The sequence below is a fragment of the Sordaria macrospora genome, chromosome 2 (genome assembly GCF_033870435.1).
Source record: "Sordaria macrospora chromosome 2, complete sequence".
NCBI classification, from domain to species: domain Eukaryota; kingdom Fungi; phylum Ascomycota; class Sordariomycetes; order Sordariales; family Sordariaceae; genus Sordaria; species Sordaria macrospora.
This window is the reverse complement of record NC_089372.1, coordinates 3,800,537-3,816,417: the sequence shown is the minus strand read 5'-3', so window position 1 is coordinate 3,816,417 and position 15,881 is coordinate 3,800,537. Positions and strand designations below refer to the sequence as shown.

General features: G+C 52.5%; 4 protein-coding genes across 4 annotated transcripts; 3 read left to right on the top strand and 1 right to left on the bottom strand.

Annotated features, from left to right (window-relative positions):
- Nucleotides 1-46: 46 nt before the first annotated feature.
- Nucleotides 47-4,179, top strand: SMAC4_02631 (uncharacterized protein). The gene is made up of 3 exons (XM_003352148.2): nt 47-174; nt 984-3,231; nt 3,298-4,179. Exons 2-3 carry the CDS (start codon nt 1,084-1,086, stop codon nt 3,472-3,474), a joined length of 2,325 nt encoding a protein of 774 aa, XP_003352196.2. The 5' UTR covers nt 47-174; nt 984-1,083; the 3' UTR covers nt 3,475-4,179.
- Nucleotides 4,180-4,889: 710 nt separating this feature from the next.
- On the top strand, nt 4,890-7,632 carry SMAC4_02632 (uncharacterized protein). Its single transcript, XM_024655487.2, has 4 exons — nt 4,890-5,321; nt 6,305-6,363; nt 6,480-6,590; nt 6,659-7,632. The coding sequence occupies exons 1-4, from the start codon at nt 5,305-5,307 to the stop codon at nt 6,865-6,867; spliced, it is 396 nt and encodes a 131-aa protein (XP_024511369.1). The 5' UTR covers nt 4,890-5,304; the 3' UTR covers nt 6,868-7,632.
- Nucleotides 7,633-7,789: 157 nt separating this feature from the next.
- On the bottom strand, nt 7,790-11,442 carry SMAC4_02633 (uncharacterized protein). The gene is made up of 6 exons (XM_066089810.1): nt 10,413-11,442; nt 9,967-10,323; nt 8,948-9,904; nt 8,596-8,894; nt 8,190-8,541; nt 7,790-7,947 (listed from the first exon to the last, which is right to left on the bottom strand). Exons 1-6 carry the CDS (start codon nt 10,434-10,436, stop codon nt 7,819-7,821), a joined length of 2,118 nt encoding a protein of 705 aa, XP_065946179.1. The 5' UTR covers nt 10,437-11,442; the 3' UTR covers nt 7,790-7,818.
- A 1,074-nt stretch (nt 11,443-12,516) lies between these two features.
- Nucleotides 12,517-15,732, top strand: SMAC4_02634 (uncharacterized protein). The gene has a single exon (XM_066089811.1). The coding sequence runs from the start codon at nt 13,299-13,301 to the stop codon at nt 15,423-15,425; it is 2,127 nt and encodes a 708-aa protein (XP_065946178.1). The 5' UTR covers nt 12,517-13,298; the 3' UTR covers nt 15,426-15,732.
- Nucleotides 15,733-15,881: the final 149 nt, after the last annotated feature.

Genomic DNA, 15,881 nt, shown 5'->3' with positions numbered 1-15,881 from the left:
CAGTAACAGCAACTTTCCAGGTTGTTAACAACGCATCCAGATCAGGGTCTCAAAAGAGTGGATCTCCCCAAAGCAGGGCCAACAATGGAAACAGCCTGGATCACCCAGGCGTCTGCCCGTCGCAGCTGGAGTGCTCTGCAGTGGCCCAGTGTCAGCAGGACGCTGTCATGGATGGTAAAAGGCCCACCCGACCGGCGTTTGAACGAGGCAGCCACGATCTCTTCACAGTTGATGAGGTTGGGGGTTTTCCCTCTGTGCCCTGTCCCTATCTCCAGGACACGTTCTCATTCGCACAGCGCTCATCAGATTCCCGTGGTTCCTTATCTCAGTTGGCCCAAGTGCCCACTTTGGCCATGATGTGCTCCAATCAAAGACCCCAATCCCTTGTGCTGTCGGCCAGCGCAGGTCACACGGGCCCGTCTCTTGATTCCGCATTTCGTCTTGGTACAAGTCGCTTGACTTGACGTCAAAAGGGAAGAGAAAGAACATGTTCCGTCTTTTTATGTTAGAGTTGATATTATCCCGGCCTCGACGTTGTTGATATTCATGTTACCACCCAAACAAACAAACAACTCAGATTACTTTCGACATCACCAAGTTCACTCATTTGTTCAAGTACTCGCTTATCATTGTCGTCCCAAAAGTCCCAGATAGGAAGTTGGCGCAGAACATAACGGAGCAGAGCGACAAAAGTGCTGCAGCAGTGTTTCGGACAGCGCGACAACCCCAAGATCGACCTACCTAGAACTAGGTAGTCTGCCACTTTAGTCCTAGGTAATAAGAACTGTACAAGCCTTCATTACGTGCCATCATCCTGCGTCGGCTAGGCATCCTCCCACCGCCAGAACAAAAAAAAGAGAGGCTGTCTGAAACACAGACAGTTCCCATCTTTTATCTCCTCTCTCCAGTCTCTAAACTTGACCTTACTTCCGACACTACGGACAGACCTCCAGACTCGAACGGACTGAACTACTGCTCTCCAGTATCTCCACCCCCGATATGCTCTAGATAGAGAGGTCTGGGCTACCATTACATCATCATCATCATCATCACCACAGACACCACCTCTACCGCTTACCGACCATGTCAACCTCGGGCAGAGACTCGGGGAGGAACTCACCGGCCCCGGGTAATATCCCCGGCCGCTCTTCCTCGCCCAGCGGTTCTTTTCGCCCCGGCTCCTTTCGTCCCAGCTCCTTCCGCGCCCGCTCGTTCGGCACCTCGATACCACGCGCTGATAGCATCGCGCGCCTCGCCTCGCCCGTACCACCACAACAACCGTCTGGCACTCGAACACCTATTCCGATAGAGGGAGGAGGAGATGGTGACGCTGGGGCTGACGCCTTAGAACCGCTTCCCGGTGCTGGCTCACACTCTGCTGGCCCTGGTGTTTCTGCTCTAGCCGCTGCCTTGTCCAACACCTACGGAGCCTCACCACCGCGCTTTGGCACCCCTCCTGCCCGCGCCCTCTCTCCTGCTCCTTCGGCTGCCCACCTCCAAAGATCCGCGACGCCCACCACGAACTATGGCTCCTTCGAGACGAGATCGCGGCTACCGTCCACGGGTATCAACGGCATTGGAGCATACGAAGACCCCGAGATTATCAAGAGACACTTGGTCCAACCTGGGGATAGTACCGCCGAGGATACAGGCGAGGGGTCCAAGGGCAAGCAGCCTGCCGAAGACGACGATGAATTTTCAAGTCTGCAGTTGCAGGGCGGTGACATCACGCGCCCTATATACCGGTGGGCGGAGGAGATCGAACAGCGCAACAAGGCCAAGCGAAGCAAGTCCTTTAGCTACCCTAGGCCTGAACCAGAAAATGAGGTTCTGGATATCAACTCGATCAAGGTCCCTGGTGGCTTCCGCCGCAACTACCTCCGGAGACACGTGAGAGATCATTCGGCCCATCCTGACGACACCGAAAATGGCGCGGGCCAGAGTGCGCCCCCACGGAGGTTACTGACCACCAGCTTCCTCGAATTCCTCTCTCTGTACGGACATTTCGCCGGTGAGGAACTCGAGGAAGACGACGAAGTGCTCAAGCCTGGTGAATACTTCACCTCGGGAAGCGATGAGGGTGAGTGGTGGAGCGACGAGGGCTCTGACGATGATCACGAGCCCATGGAGGACAGCACGCTGTTAACGCCGTCTCGACGTAAGAGGAGAAGGAAAGAGCGTGGTGGAAGCGGCCGAAATAGTCCCATGAGCGCGGCAATGCTTCTCCTCAAGTCCTTCGTCGGTACTGGTGTGCTCTTCCTGCCCAGAGCCTACCTCAACGGTGGCATGATCTTTAGTAACGCCGTGCTCCTGTTTGTGGCGGCTCTGAGCTACTACTGCTTCGTCCTCCTCGTCACCACTCGCCTAAAGGTGGAAGGATCCTTTGGTGACATTGGTGGTATTCTCTACGGCAAGTGGATGAGGAACCTGATTCTGTTCTCCATCGTCATCAGTCAGCTCGGTTTTGTGGCAGCCTACATTGTCTTCACGTCGGAGAACTTGCAGGCATTCATACTCGCGGTCACTAACTGCAAGACCTACATCTCCATATCATGGCTGATCATCATGCAAATGATCGTCTTCCTGCCTTTCTCGCTTTTGCGCGACATCGGCAAGCTGGGATTCACCGCCCTCATCGCCGACGCCTTCATCGTCATCGGTCTCGCCTACCTCTTCTACTACGACGTCCTGACGCTCAACACCTCCGGCCTGGCGGATATCATCATGTTCAACCAGAAGGACTGGACGCTCTTCATTGGCACGGCCATCTTCACTTTCGAAGGCATCGGCCTCATCATCCCGATCCAGGAGTCCATGCGCAACCCCGAGAAATTCCCCAAGGTGATGGGCGTCGTCATGATCATCATCACCACCCTGTTCACCGTCATGGGCGCCGTCTCGTACGCCGCCTATGGCTCCAAGACCGAGACGGTCGTGCTCCTCAACCTGCCCCAGGACGACAAGCTGGTCAACGGCGTGCAGTTCCTGTACTCGCTCGCCATCCTGCTCTCCACCCCGCTGCAGATCTTCCCCGCCATCAGGATCACGGAGAACGCGCTCTTCACCAAGAGCGGCAAGTACAACCCTTATATCAAGTGGCAGAAGAACGTGTTCCGCTTTTTTGTGGTGGCTTTCTGCGCCCTGGTTGCGTGGGCCGGCGCCGATAACTTGGACAAGTTCGTTGCGCTTGTTGGTAACTTTGCTTGCATCCCGTTGGTTTATATCTACCCGGTAAGTTCTACATCCCGCTTCTCCTTTGTATGTAAAGAATGTTTCATGCTAACAAATTATGTATAGCCAATGTTGCACTACAAGAGCGTCGCCAGATCCAAACTGTGGAAGTTCTCCGACGTCGCCCTCTGCATCTTTGGTTTCATCGCCATGGCGTACACGACTACCCTGACGGTCATGAGCTGGGCTAACGCCGGAGAGGGCGGAGGATCGCCTAGCTATTGCGATGCAAAGGGGTTGTAATTGTTACATCCGTAAGGCACGCAGAAAGACGCACAGACAGACGTACCTGCCTTGATGAAAGGAGTCAGGTTCTCCTATTGGTTATCATCCAAAGCAAGTGCTGGTTGGGGCCCTCAGAAGGGGCTGACGAATGAAGGAGAGACAGAGGCAGGCAGGCAATCATGCAGGCAACAGGCGAGTACCTGTCTGTGCCCTTTGATTAACTTGCCAGTTTTACCACGAGAAAGAAAGGATTCCGATGATACGATTACTTTTATGGGTTTATATGAGATGGATGGCACGGGATGGGACTGGACGAGAGACGACGAACGAACGATGGTGTTACCTACGATACGATACGGGGTCGATGACAAGGGGGATGGAAGCAAGAGAGATATTCCCATTGGGTTATGAATATAGAAGATATATGGACAGGCATGGAACTATACACACCCTTACTTATAGGTAGACCTGATGTGGGAGTTGATGAGCAATCTGTTGTTGGCGAACTTGGCGAGAAGAAGAAAGGCGTATCTTGAGTCTGTAGGTATTGCATGGTGCTATGGTAGGAAGCGGATTTGTTGTTTTTGGTTGTTTGTGTGCTTGATACAGCCAAGTTATACCTCTAGTCTAGGGATGCAACGAGATATTTGGCTTTGGAATATACCTTGATTACCTACCTCTAGTCTGGCATCTTCAGCATTACACGTCCCGTAGTCCCAGGTGGTAAGAGATGTCATACTTATATGCATTGGAGACCCTTCCTTGGATGATGCAGAAGGGGAGTGTCGGGAGGAAGAATATAAGCTCCACAAGAGCATCGAGCCAGTACATACGACCATACCCACCGGAAAACTCGGGATCCCGTCCGCTCTCCCATAGATAAGCCAGTGAGGGCCAGACTAGTAGTTGGGTCGGTGACGACCAGCGAATCCCTGGTGTTGTATGTTTTTTTTGGTGTTTCATTCTTTTTGAATGTGTTTGCCTTCTTGAGACTTGGGGGCTTCTGAGCATTAAAGCTTCATTTTGCAGGTACTGTAGTTGTATCTTCTACTCGTCACGGCAGTTCCCATGCTTATCTGGTTGTCCTGGTCTGTTTTATCCCTCCCTCCCGCTTCTCTGCCTCTTGGGGAAGGCGGTCGCTCGACGACAACAATCGTTACATATGCAAACGGAGAGAAGTGGATCACCTTCTCTCAGCTCGTTTATGTCTTCCAGATAAAATCAACGAGCTCTGGTCTCCAAAGTAGTCCCATTGTACATTTTATTTTTGTCTCTTGCCCAAGACGTCTCGATCTGAACCCTAACCCTCCCCTATGCTTTCCCACCGGTCGAGTCATCCAAAAGCGGGATGGCGCAAAATAACCTGAGCGCACGAGCCGCAAGTACCTCAATCCGGGAGTTCATTGCTCACTTGCCTCCATCTCACTGTGGATGCGCAACCTGGTCGACCTTGAAGACATCAAGTGCGTTCGTTCACTTGTGTCAACATCCAACTTCCTTCACCCAGACCTGAAACCTTCATCTACAGAGGACAAATCATCGAAACCTTAACGGCTAGAACCTCCGGTAGTCTGTCCCATTCACGCTCCAATTTTGGGTATTACAATTGTCCACGTCCTTCTCGACCTTTTAAGAACAGCCAGACCCCCCCCAGCTCCCTCACCAATTCCCCCAGGTGCTGCACCGACGACTTCGACGTTGACACCCTCTCGATCACTCACCCGCAACACCACCACCACCACCACATCTCGAGCCCACGATATACGACAACGAGGACGACGACATTAATCTATACACCACCGAACCACCACCAGTCTCTCTTCGTCATATCGTGAGCCAGTCGCCAAGATGAACGCCCCTGATAGGTTAGTTGATTCTTCTGTTTCTTAATGCCTTTCTTTTCATATGAATGAACCCTCCTTCCGGGACCTTTCGCTCTGGTCGGAGCGCCTCACGCCAAATCTTGCAAACCATCGAGCTGGATTCCCCTTCATCTCGCAGGGGGGCTTTCGACAAGAGGCCATAACGACGATGTTCCAAGTTCATCAGGTAACGCCGGTATCGACTGGGGATCGCAATTCGACTTCGACTTGGTACGGCAATGAACACAAATCGACCCAGGTAGACAGACACTCAGCAGTCCTCCCAGTCTTCCACGTTACCTGTCCCCAATTCACGGTCTACGAGCTCGGTCCTCTCTTCCTCCCCGGCCGGCAGGCGGCATTTGCTTCTTGGTGCCTGGTGCCTATTGTTTTTGGTTTGCGCAAGCACGAGTGAATGGGAGGCGGGAAGGTTTTCATCTGATCATGAACCGTGGACACAAATGGAAGACAACAATAGGCAGACGCGGCGACTGGTGGACTGGATGGACAATCTGGAGTTGGCGATTTATTCAACCTGGACTCACCTTCACCAACGTCAACCTGGAGAGTTGCTGGCCGTCAACTATATAAAAGGAGTGCAACTTACTCCTCCTCTTACAACAACCACTCACCATCATCAGACCAACGCATCTTTGGGCCACTCATCATACCGTTGAAGGACCAGCAAACAGTCCATCGCGACAAAGAGTGCCATACCAGCAAACAACAAAGCCGTTGCTGTGAAGCTCTCAAACTTGATTATCTCCTTCAGTCAATACGATATCCAAGCGGATACTTTTACGTCCTCTTCCATCATCTGGCAACAACAACCAGGAACAAGATAAACATGATGGTTTCGTCAAACCAGAAGCAGAACAGCGAGCCCAACCGGTCCGCCTTGCCTTTTATCTCTAACTCATCATCACCAATATCTCACTTTCGTGAGGCGATGAGGGCAATGTACTGACATGTTTTGTGGTCGATAGGTTCGAACTCTTCCTTCTCCAGGATGGAGAGAAGAAGATCGAGGAAAAGGTGTTCACTGGTGAGTTTGCGTCGATCCCATCATTCATCTCTCATCTCGTCGTCACCGCAGGAAGAAGTGGACAGGAAGAAAGGAGAGAAAAGCGGGAACTAACCATGACCCTCACCTTCACACAGGCATGAGCAATACCTCCGACTTCAAGATCCTGAAGGAGGACCATACTCTTGCAAACCTCCTAGCCGAGCACCTCAAGCAGGCTCCTCATGTCCTTATGGCTGGATATAAAAGTACGTTTACACTTTACTTCCCCTTCAACAACCGTACCACAGTAGCAGCAAACTAACAAAACATACAGTCGCCCATCCTAACGTGCCAGAGGTCATGATCCGAATTCAGACGGACGGCAGTATCACCCCTCGTGAGGCCCTTGTCGGCGCCTGCAAGCAACTGGTCGCCATGTACGGCCAACTGGGACGCGAGTTCCAGAAGGAACTTGCCCTGCGCCAGTACGCCGATCAGGGCGAGCAGAGCGGCAACGGTGGTGCCAACGGCGGTCACTATTAGTGCGCTTTTGGTCCCGGTACTTTCTGTGTTCACGGTGGCTAGCGCCTGTCTGTGTAGATTATGGTCGTTGGTGCTGAACGGAGAAGAGATGCGGTGGACACGGATGGTGAAAATGGTTAGCTATCACAGTTGCTTGCTGTTGTTCGATCGCGTCAGTCATTCAAATGGGCGTTAAGGGATTTCATTTCGGTTTTTCCAGGGATGCTTGATTCACATTAGGCGTTTTTATGAAGAAAAAAACACTTTGACCAAGGGGGTTTGGTGAAACATGAAAAAGGGCTATGATATATCATAGATCTCTGATCTCCTCCTGGTTGTGGTCCTTTTTGGCGGTCATTAGCTCACTAAACATAACTGCTCGCTGGCTTTCATTATCGCCATCATGTTGATCGTAGATATCAGCACCGCAGAACTGTCATTTGGTGGATTCAAGATGGGTACGTGAATCTGTCGGCACATTCTCTCGTACGTATGTACCAAGGTCGGTCAAGCATGGCATTGAAGTTGAGTACAACTTTGATGGATTGGTTGTAGATGTCAAAACAAGCATGAAACCACCATAAGCATTACATGTCACTGAAACAGAGTGAAAAATCGACCGTCATCGCATTCAACAATTTGCCCATTCATGGCATTGATCCGGTTTTCATTACGACTGCTTGTCTAATGTCATACCATACCAGCAATTTCTCTCTTCATTCAACACGCCATCCTATCCTTCTTTCAATCACCGCAGTACCCAGCAAACCCCCGCCTAAAAGTCATTAAAACCAGGGAAAAAAAAAAGGTTCGAAGATGTAGATATATTAACAATCGAAGCCAGCCTATCCTTTGTCCTAACAAAAAAAAAAAAAAAAAAAAAAAAAAAAAAAAAACCATTTTCTTTTGGGTTGGTCGGGAGCCGGCTAAGAAGACAAACTGGAATGGAATCATGACGCCGTTAAAAACTCTCTAAAAGTGGTGGTTAAAGTCCCTGAGACCTATGTGCCAAAGTTGTGTGCTGTCTGTCTGTTGTGCTGCCGCCTTCTTACCGCCTGCTTGTCCCGTTTCCTTGTCATCATTGTCCGCGCTCTTCTTGTCCTGGTTTTTCAACGTATATAAAACCGGCGCGGCAACCAAGCCCCTGTTCAGCCTTTTTCTTCATCCTACCTTTCCACTTCCCCCTCCTCCTCCAGTCTGATGATGACGGGTTTTCCAGCTCCATACATGACTTTGACACCGAACAATGCCCGTGGCCTTGAGCTCCAAAATAAAATGAACAACACGCCCGAAAAGACAGCTCTCCCTGCGAAGACGTATTACCGACTTCTGGACGATCCTACTGAGCTTTGCCTCTCATGCATCCCGGGCCGTCGCTCTCTTCTATCGCCATCCTGCAACTTCAAAGAATCCAACCTCTTTGAATTATCCTCCGTACCGTCTACTTCTTCTAGGCGAGGCAGCGGGTTCACGGTGCTGCGAGCTGGAGGAGAGCCGGCGCCGTTGGTTTCTCCACTTGGTGCCTTCCTTTGCTTTGCAAGCTCTTCGAGTCGAGCCCATTTGCTCTGGCGGTGGGCTTCTCTCGCGGGGGCGTTGCTTTGGTTTTCGGTGTACTCGTGGGAGCAATCGTCGAACAGCTGCGGGTTGATCTCCATAAATAGCTTCATGGCGTTATATACCATGCCGTGGATGGTTCTATTCCCAGTTAGTTCGGTTTACACAAACACTTTAAGCTGCTCAGACGCGTACCTATTCCAGTGTCCCTTCGAGTTCTCATATAGAGGAGCGAACATGATGGGGAGAATGATCTCAACGTTGTCGCTCACTAGGTTGCAGAAGTACTCATTGTTCCAGAAGTATAAGGCTCTCTCGGCGACCTGGAAGTGCGGGCTGGCAACCGACTTGGCAAGCTGGTGGAACAGGGGCTCTTGGACCTTGGCGAACTCAGCCGGGTCCATGACCTCGAAGATATCTTCGACCTCGTTGAGGAACATGACCTCCTTGGTGCTGTTGACCTTGGGCCAATAACGGAGGAGTCCGAGAACAACCTGAAGCAAACGTTAGTCTAGAAAAGGTCGCAAAGACATGGTGTGTCACATACCTCTTCTGTCAAGGAAGCATCCTTCTCGAGGAACTGCACAATGCAGTACGCCAATTGAGGGTGGTACATGCTCAAACTCTTGACCTTGTGGAGAGGAAGCAAGACTCTAGTAAGGAAAAGCTTGTGCTCCTCCTTGAGAGGGAGCGCAAAACCGTTGATGATGGACCCAAGAATCTCGAGCAATTCGGCGATACCGTTGAATCTCTCGGTTTCGTACGTGAACTGGAAGAAGACGTTGTTGATAGAGCGGCGGATGAAAGACCTCAGGTTGAGGAACTTGCCGTAGATTCGGTGCAATGTCGTCTTTAGGAAATCCCGTTCTCTGGGGTCCTCGGAGTCGAAGAGCTCGAGGAGTTGAAGAACGAAGCTATGGTCGATATACGCCTTGGCAATGTTGGTGTTGAAATCTTGACTTTCAATGAACCGGAGGAAGAACTCGTAGACAACTTGGATATGCGGCCATGCTACCTCCAGGACCGGTTCATCCTCCTCCGGATCGAAAGCTTCACCCTGCGGGTTCATGGGAGGAGGAATCGGGCGGAACAAGTTCTTTGCAAACATTTCAACCACACGCGGATACATTGGCTCGGTGATGACTTGCCGGTTATTAGCGACATAATCCAGCAGCTCATGGAGGGCCAAGCGCTTGATCTCCTTGGACTTCATGTCAGCACTAGCATCATTGAAGTCGAAGATGACGTTGCACTGCTCAATCTTCTTCATGAACAAATCCTGGCGGTGGTTGGGCGCCACCTCGTGGAAGCCCGGGAGCTTCTCGAGCTCGCGATGGGCCGAGATGTCGAACCGCGACGAGTTCTGCCTCTTTGGCGTCCTGAGTCCTTCCAGGACATCTTTGGGGGTCTGGTGTAAACGATCGAACATAAGCGATTTCTGTCCGGCTTTTGGAGGAGCGAGGTCGTGTGGCATCGTTTCCGCGGCGCCGGGAGGTGGGACATGCTACGGCAACCAATCGTCAGTATTCCTTGGCCAAGTATGACAATCCGAGGGGAGCTTCTTACCGGCGCGCTGGGGCTAATTATGACGGTAGGAGGGAGTGTGCCGTGACGGACAGGAGTGCTGCCGCCATTGGCACTCTGTTGCTGCCCCCCGACACTGCTGAATCTATCCGGTACGCCAGGGTTCGAGCTGCCGCCTTGAGAACCGAGCATGGAATTGCCGTGGTCGCCATGGGCCGCGTTGTTAGGCGGCAATGGCTTGTTACGGTTGTCATTGACAAGTGTTGAGGTAGACGATGAAGGGGTGAGAACGGGCGACTGGGTGGCCTCGCGGGAGCCTTGGGAGTTGGGGGAAGCTGTTCCGTCCTTCGCATCCTTATTCTTCTTGGACTTGGAATCCTTGTCCTTCGTCCTCGAGAGCTAGCACGACGGGGTAGCATTAGCGATCCATTCCATTCCCACGGGACAGCCTAGCGCAGGCACAGCAAAAGACCCAAACTTTGACTTACGACTCTCTGGCTGAACCGCTTCATCTTTGAGGACAACAGTTTCTCTGCCTGTGGGGCGAGTGAAGGCTGCCCGACCTGGTGGTGGAGGGGTAATGAGGGCGCGGCGACTTAATGATAGCTGGATACGAAAAGGGGGTGGCTAGCCGAAGGCTAGGATGTGTGCCGAACAGCTCGTGGGTTTGGGAGGCTGCGATGCCAACGGGCCCGTCTGTCCAATGAAGCTCTACGTCCCGCCTGGAAGTCGAAGAGGAGGGGGGGTGCAGTGCGTCAGAACAACCTTCTGACCACAAGCCCGACAGTGCCTGGCAGTAGTAGTATTATTATTGGGGACGTTGCCGGCGTTGGATGAGGGTAAGGCCACGGCGTGTCAATCGAGTTGTGTGGATGCCCGACGGCCGATTGAATATGGTAGAGGTAGCCTTGGTAGGATGCTTGATGCTAGGGGCGTCGGCGAGGTCAGTTCTGGGACGCGCGCTCTCGATGGTGGTGGCAGCAGCAACGGCTACAGCAGCAGTAGCAGGAAGTATGAGGGCGCACGGCGAACTGGCGGAGTAAAGGAATGATTGCCGCGCGGGTCGGATGGCAAGGTGACGACAACAGCGCAGGGTGTCTCGTCGACGACGGGCGTGCTGGCGTGGTAGGTGTTGCTGTAGGGACGTTGCCGGATGGGAGTGGGAATGGAGTTGGTGCTTGGTTCCAAGTCCAGTGTCCAGTGTGTTTTGGGACCTTTGGGGGGATGAAGCGAATGCCACAGAGAGGGACGAACTTGCAGGTTCGAGGTGCGAGACTCGGTGGAGAGGCAGGGTGCTGTTAGGGAACCTGGTAGCGCCAGCACTAAACCGCTAAACAAGCCAGAAATGGAAGTCTGAATGGTAGGTCAGTACTGGTCTACTGCCAGGATGTTGCTGCGGGGCTGGATGCAATCGCGGGACCCAAATCTGAGTGTGAGGGTGCCAGGTGCCAGGTGATGTGGCTGTTGTCCAATGTCCCTTGCCCCTTCCAGTTTTGGGTGACTGGAGTGTACAACGCGGAGTCGAAGAGCTGCGAGAGAGACCGTCTCGTCTGCTCGATCAACTTCCAGCTTTGCAGGTTGTTAGGGTCACTGACAACTAATTGCTGGGGGTCCGAGCGGTGTGCCCTGTGGCTGTCAAGGTACCTCAATACGTAGCAAAGTCGTGGACAAGGCAATAAAGTAAATGGGAGGGTGACGATCATCCAAAAAGACCCTGGAACCTCCAAACAGGCTACTAAGAGCCTTATTAGCTTTAAAAGTCCAAGGGTAGGTATAGTTTGGAAAATAGAATGGTCGGTGTTGTTACAATGAATTGGGTGTTCCTAACAGTGGTATACGCAATAACATTCAAAGTGAAGGCTCGAGGCTGAACTTCAAACGGCATTGCTTTCTCTCCTATATTGTAGTTCAGTTTCGGCAAGTTGGCAAGTTGACAAAAAGTACCGTTCATGGGGAAGCTAATCTGGATACAGCAGCGCGCTCATGTTGCGCTGGAGACGATCACTTGAACAGGGCAAAAGAACGTCCAGGGAATGGAAATGTGATGGCGAGGCTGAAATGTTATTGCTGGTGTGCTATGGAAGCGGAGGTGTGTAAGCTGGACTATCATCACACTATCATCTTTCTTCAGCCTTTGCAATCAAAGGCGTTAGAGAAATGCTAGATGACAAGCACGGCAGAGCCAATGTGTCCATGCTCAGAGGTGGCCCCAGTCTTGGTAATTACAGGTGTCATGGTCTCCACTTGAATGAACTGCAGGCGTTCATTTAGCGCCATGCAGGGTGTCTGGCCGGCCCATTTCTGGTGCTCCCCTCAGGTCCTTCTCTTTCACGCCTCATTCGCTTGGTTCAGGATTTCTGTGGTTTGGATATAAATCATCGAAAGTCTTTGAACAATGCATATGATATGGTTTGGTTGGTGACGGGTTTCTCAGGTTGGTTTGATGGTTGAAAGGAATGAGCGAATCATCGCCTTACCGAATAACGAGGGCATGCACACAGACTGACAGGTAAGAGCAAGTCACAATGAGCTGATACCTGTAAGGTACCATGTATGTTTACACCATGCGCACTGTCCTCGCAAAACAATTTCGCCGCAAAAACCCATGCAATTTTAACTCTAGTGCATAACTCTCACTGTGCATCTCAATTTATTGACATCGCCACAACAATTCAAACCACAACATCACGGCCTTTTCTTTACGGGTGGTGATGATGAAGCGACAACGACACTAAAACTTTATCCTTGCAGCGCTTACAGGCAATAATCAGCTGTAATACCCAGGCAGAATAACCAATCACCGACATCTCCGAATGACATGATGGACGAGCTCAACGATCAACGAGAACATGCGCCCAGCTTCCCAGTCCCTGCTCGGAGATTGGGGGCGCTTGAGCATCCCATGATAATAAAAAATGTGGACAAGGCTATGAACACATTCCCTTCACACTACTCACTCGAGGCTGTAAGAATTCCCGTTTTATGAAGTATGACGTTAGTGCTGACCATATCCTCAGATCGTCGACTCATCCAGCCCTCAAGTATCGATCCCACTTTATCTACGACACAGTGACCCGACAGTGAGGCCAATTGTCTCGCACAATGCTCTCACTCACAATGTTGTCGTCAAAGTTACGGTGCCTAAGCGTACAGGAAGGAAGCGCAAACGTGGGACTGATGGCCCCTTCGAGGGACCCGTCGTCGACAATACGACAAACAACCCCAATGAGGAAGTCTTTTCTCGAGACCGACTAGACGCCCCTCGCATCCTCCGCCAAAAGCTCAGCGACAATGTAGGAAAATACACCCTCGAGCCCATCGGCGTCATCACCAACACGCACCGTTACCGTGGCCTCGCCGACTTCCAGTACGCCATGGGCAACTCCCCATTCATGTCCCGGTTCGTCGACCAAGTGCTGCCAGGCGATGTCGCCAAGCTCAAGGAGTTCGCCATCCAGCCGGGCATCGAATCCGGGAAGAACATCGACCTGATCCCACCGCCTAATTTCACGCCCATGAGCCTGCCCTTTCAATACGGCTACGCCCAGAACCCGTACACCAAGGAGATTAGCCCCGGCGCGGCCGGCCGAGGGGACCACGACGATGGCGGTAATTCCGACACCGACTCGGAGGCCGAGTTCCGGCGCGTGGTCAACGTCACCTCCCGTGTGCCCGCAGCCGGTTATTTCATCGCGCACGACGAGTACCCCGTTCCCTCTGCTCCACGACGCCAGCCCAACCTAGCCGACCCACAAGTCGCTCTTATCATGAAGGAAATGTGGGCGGCGATGGAGGAGCGGCCGATCTGGACACGGCGCAGCATGTGGAACCGGCTGGGCTCCAAGTTCGCCTCGTTGCCCAAGAGTGGCTCTTTGGTCAGGCACTGCCTGCAATACGCAGGATACCAGTTCAAGGGCGGACCATGGCGCGATGCGCTGGTCAAATATGGCCTCGACCCCCGTTCGGATCCCAAGTACCGCATCTACCAGACCTTGATCTTCAAGCTGCACAAGACCCGCATCGGCACCGTCGGCCGCGAGTGGAAGGCCGTCCGCCGGTCTGAGCTGGGCGTCACTAACTTTGGCAAGTACTGGAACAGCTACGGCGAGAGCGCCAATCTGGGTAGAGGATCAGAGCGCCGCTCGCGCGAGACGCACGTGTTCACGGGCGAATCGTTCAGCACCGACGGCAAAGTCTGGCAGGTGTGCGATATCACGGACCCTCTCCTCCGCCGACTCTTCGAGAACGCCGAGGTGCGACCAGAGTGCGACACGGAGATTTCGGGATTCTACCATCGCGTGCTCTGGTCGGTGGCGAAAGCCATCATGAAGTGCAAGATGCTCGCCATCCGGTTCGGCCGCACGCTGTCGGACGACGATTTTGGGTGCACGTTGGAAGCCGTCAAGGGCCCGCATGACGGTGGTGATGGTGGGAGCGGGACTAGTATTGGCATCACCCTGCCTGATCTGCAGCTCACGGCCAAGGAGTGCGAGCAGCTGAGGGGAAGAAACAAGATCAAGCCAGGTCTTAAGCAGGGTCGTGATCGGTGGGAGGAGAGGAAGAAGAAGACGCATTACAGGGTTAGAATCCCCCTGAAAGAAGTGGAGGAGCGCGAGGCAGAGAAGATGGCGATTTTGTTGGGCATCGGGCTCAAGCCGAGAGAGAAGAGACGGGCTGCTGCTTCGGCTGATGCTTCTAACCTCGAAGTTCCATCTGAGTCTGCTGCTGCTGCTGCTGCTGCTGCGACAAGCACGGAAGAAGCGGATGAAGTACCACTTGACCCAGCACTAGCGAATATCGGGCGCGAATCACCTCGTGGCGATGCCACTGCCACCACTGGCACAACTACCAAGAAACCATCACCAGCCGCCACCGATGGCAAGAACCAAACCACTACCGCCAAACCACAAGCTTCACAAGAAGGCGAGGAAGAAGAAGTCCAAGCCCCCAAAATCCTTCAAGACATCTTCGAAGACGAAGAAGAAGAAGAAGAAGAGTTCGAAGGTCTTTCCGACGACGAAGAAGGAGGTGAATTTAGTGACGGCGACGGCGACCTTCTCGGGGACGAAGAAGATGATGACGACGAGAGGCGTGGTATCTACGACGACGAGGAGGAGGAAGAAGAGGTCGAAGAAGAAGACGACGAATACGGCGGCTATAGAACCGAGGCCGGATACCGCACTGATGGGGGTTATCAGACTGACGGGGGCTACCAGACTGAGGCGGGTTACCGCACTGATGGTGGTTACAGGACTGAGGGAGGGTACGGCTATAGGACTGATAAGGAGGTTGGGGATGAAGAGGATGAGGAGGATGATGAGAGTGAGGAGGACGAGGACATGGAGGGTGATGGTGGTGAGGAGTTGGAGAGGGGAAGACCTCGTCATAGGCAGCCACAGCCACAGCCCCGGCCCCAGCCTCGACCCCAAATCCAGGCGGCGTGGGATGAAGAGGATGTGGACATTGACGAAGAGGATGATGAGGAGTATAGCGACTATTAATCGCTTTTACGCTTTTTTGGGCCCCTGGTTTTTGTCACTCTGTCTTGGTTTGTTCGCCTGGACTTCACCCATAGCTCGCTTCACACATAGCTTTAGACGGTATGTATCTTTTTACTAGTCTTCTTGCATGCGCTCAGTCGCGTATTGAACAAAGAAGAAGCCGACTGTTATTAATATTTGTGAAATAATAGCTTTGAAAACCAGAATGAATCAAGCGCACTTCCCTTAAGAGAAAACGTAGAACAAAACCGCTACAAAAAATATTATACTACCTTGGCGGTTGGAATTGCCGTGACAAGCAGGAAATATTACCAGGTAAACAGCCCTGAAGGTGTTAAAAAACAGACGCAAAAAGACATACAACACCAGGGATTCGCTGGTCGTCACCGACCCAACTACTAGTCTGGCCCTCACTGGCTTATCTATGGGAGAGCGGACGGGATCCCGAGTTTTCCA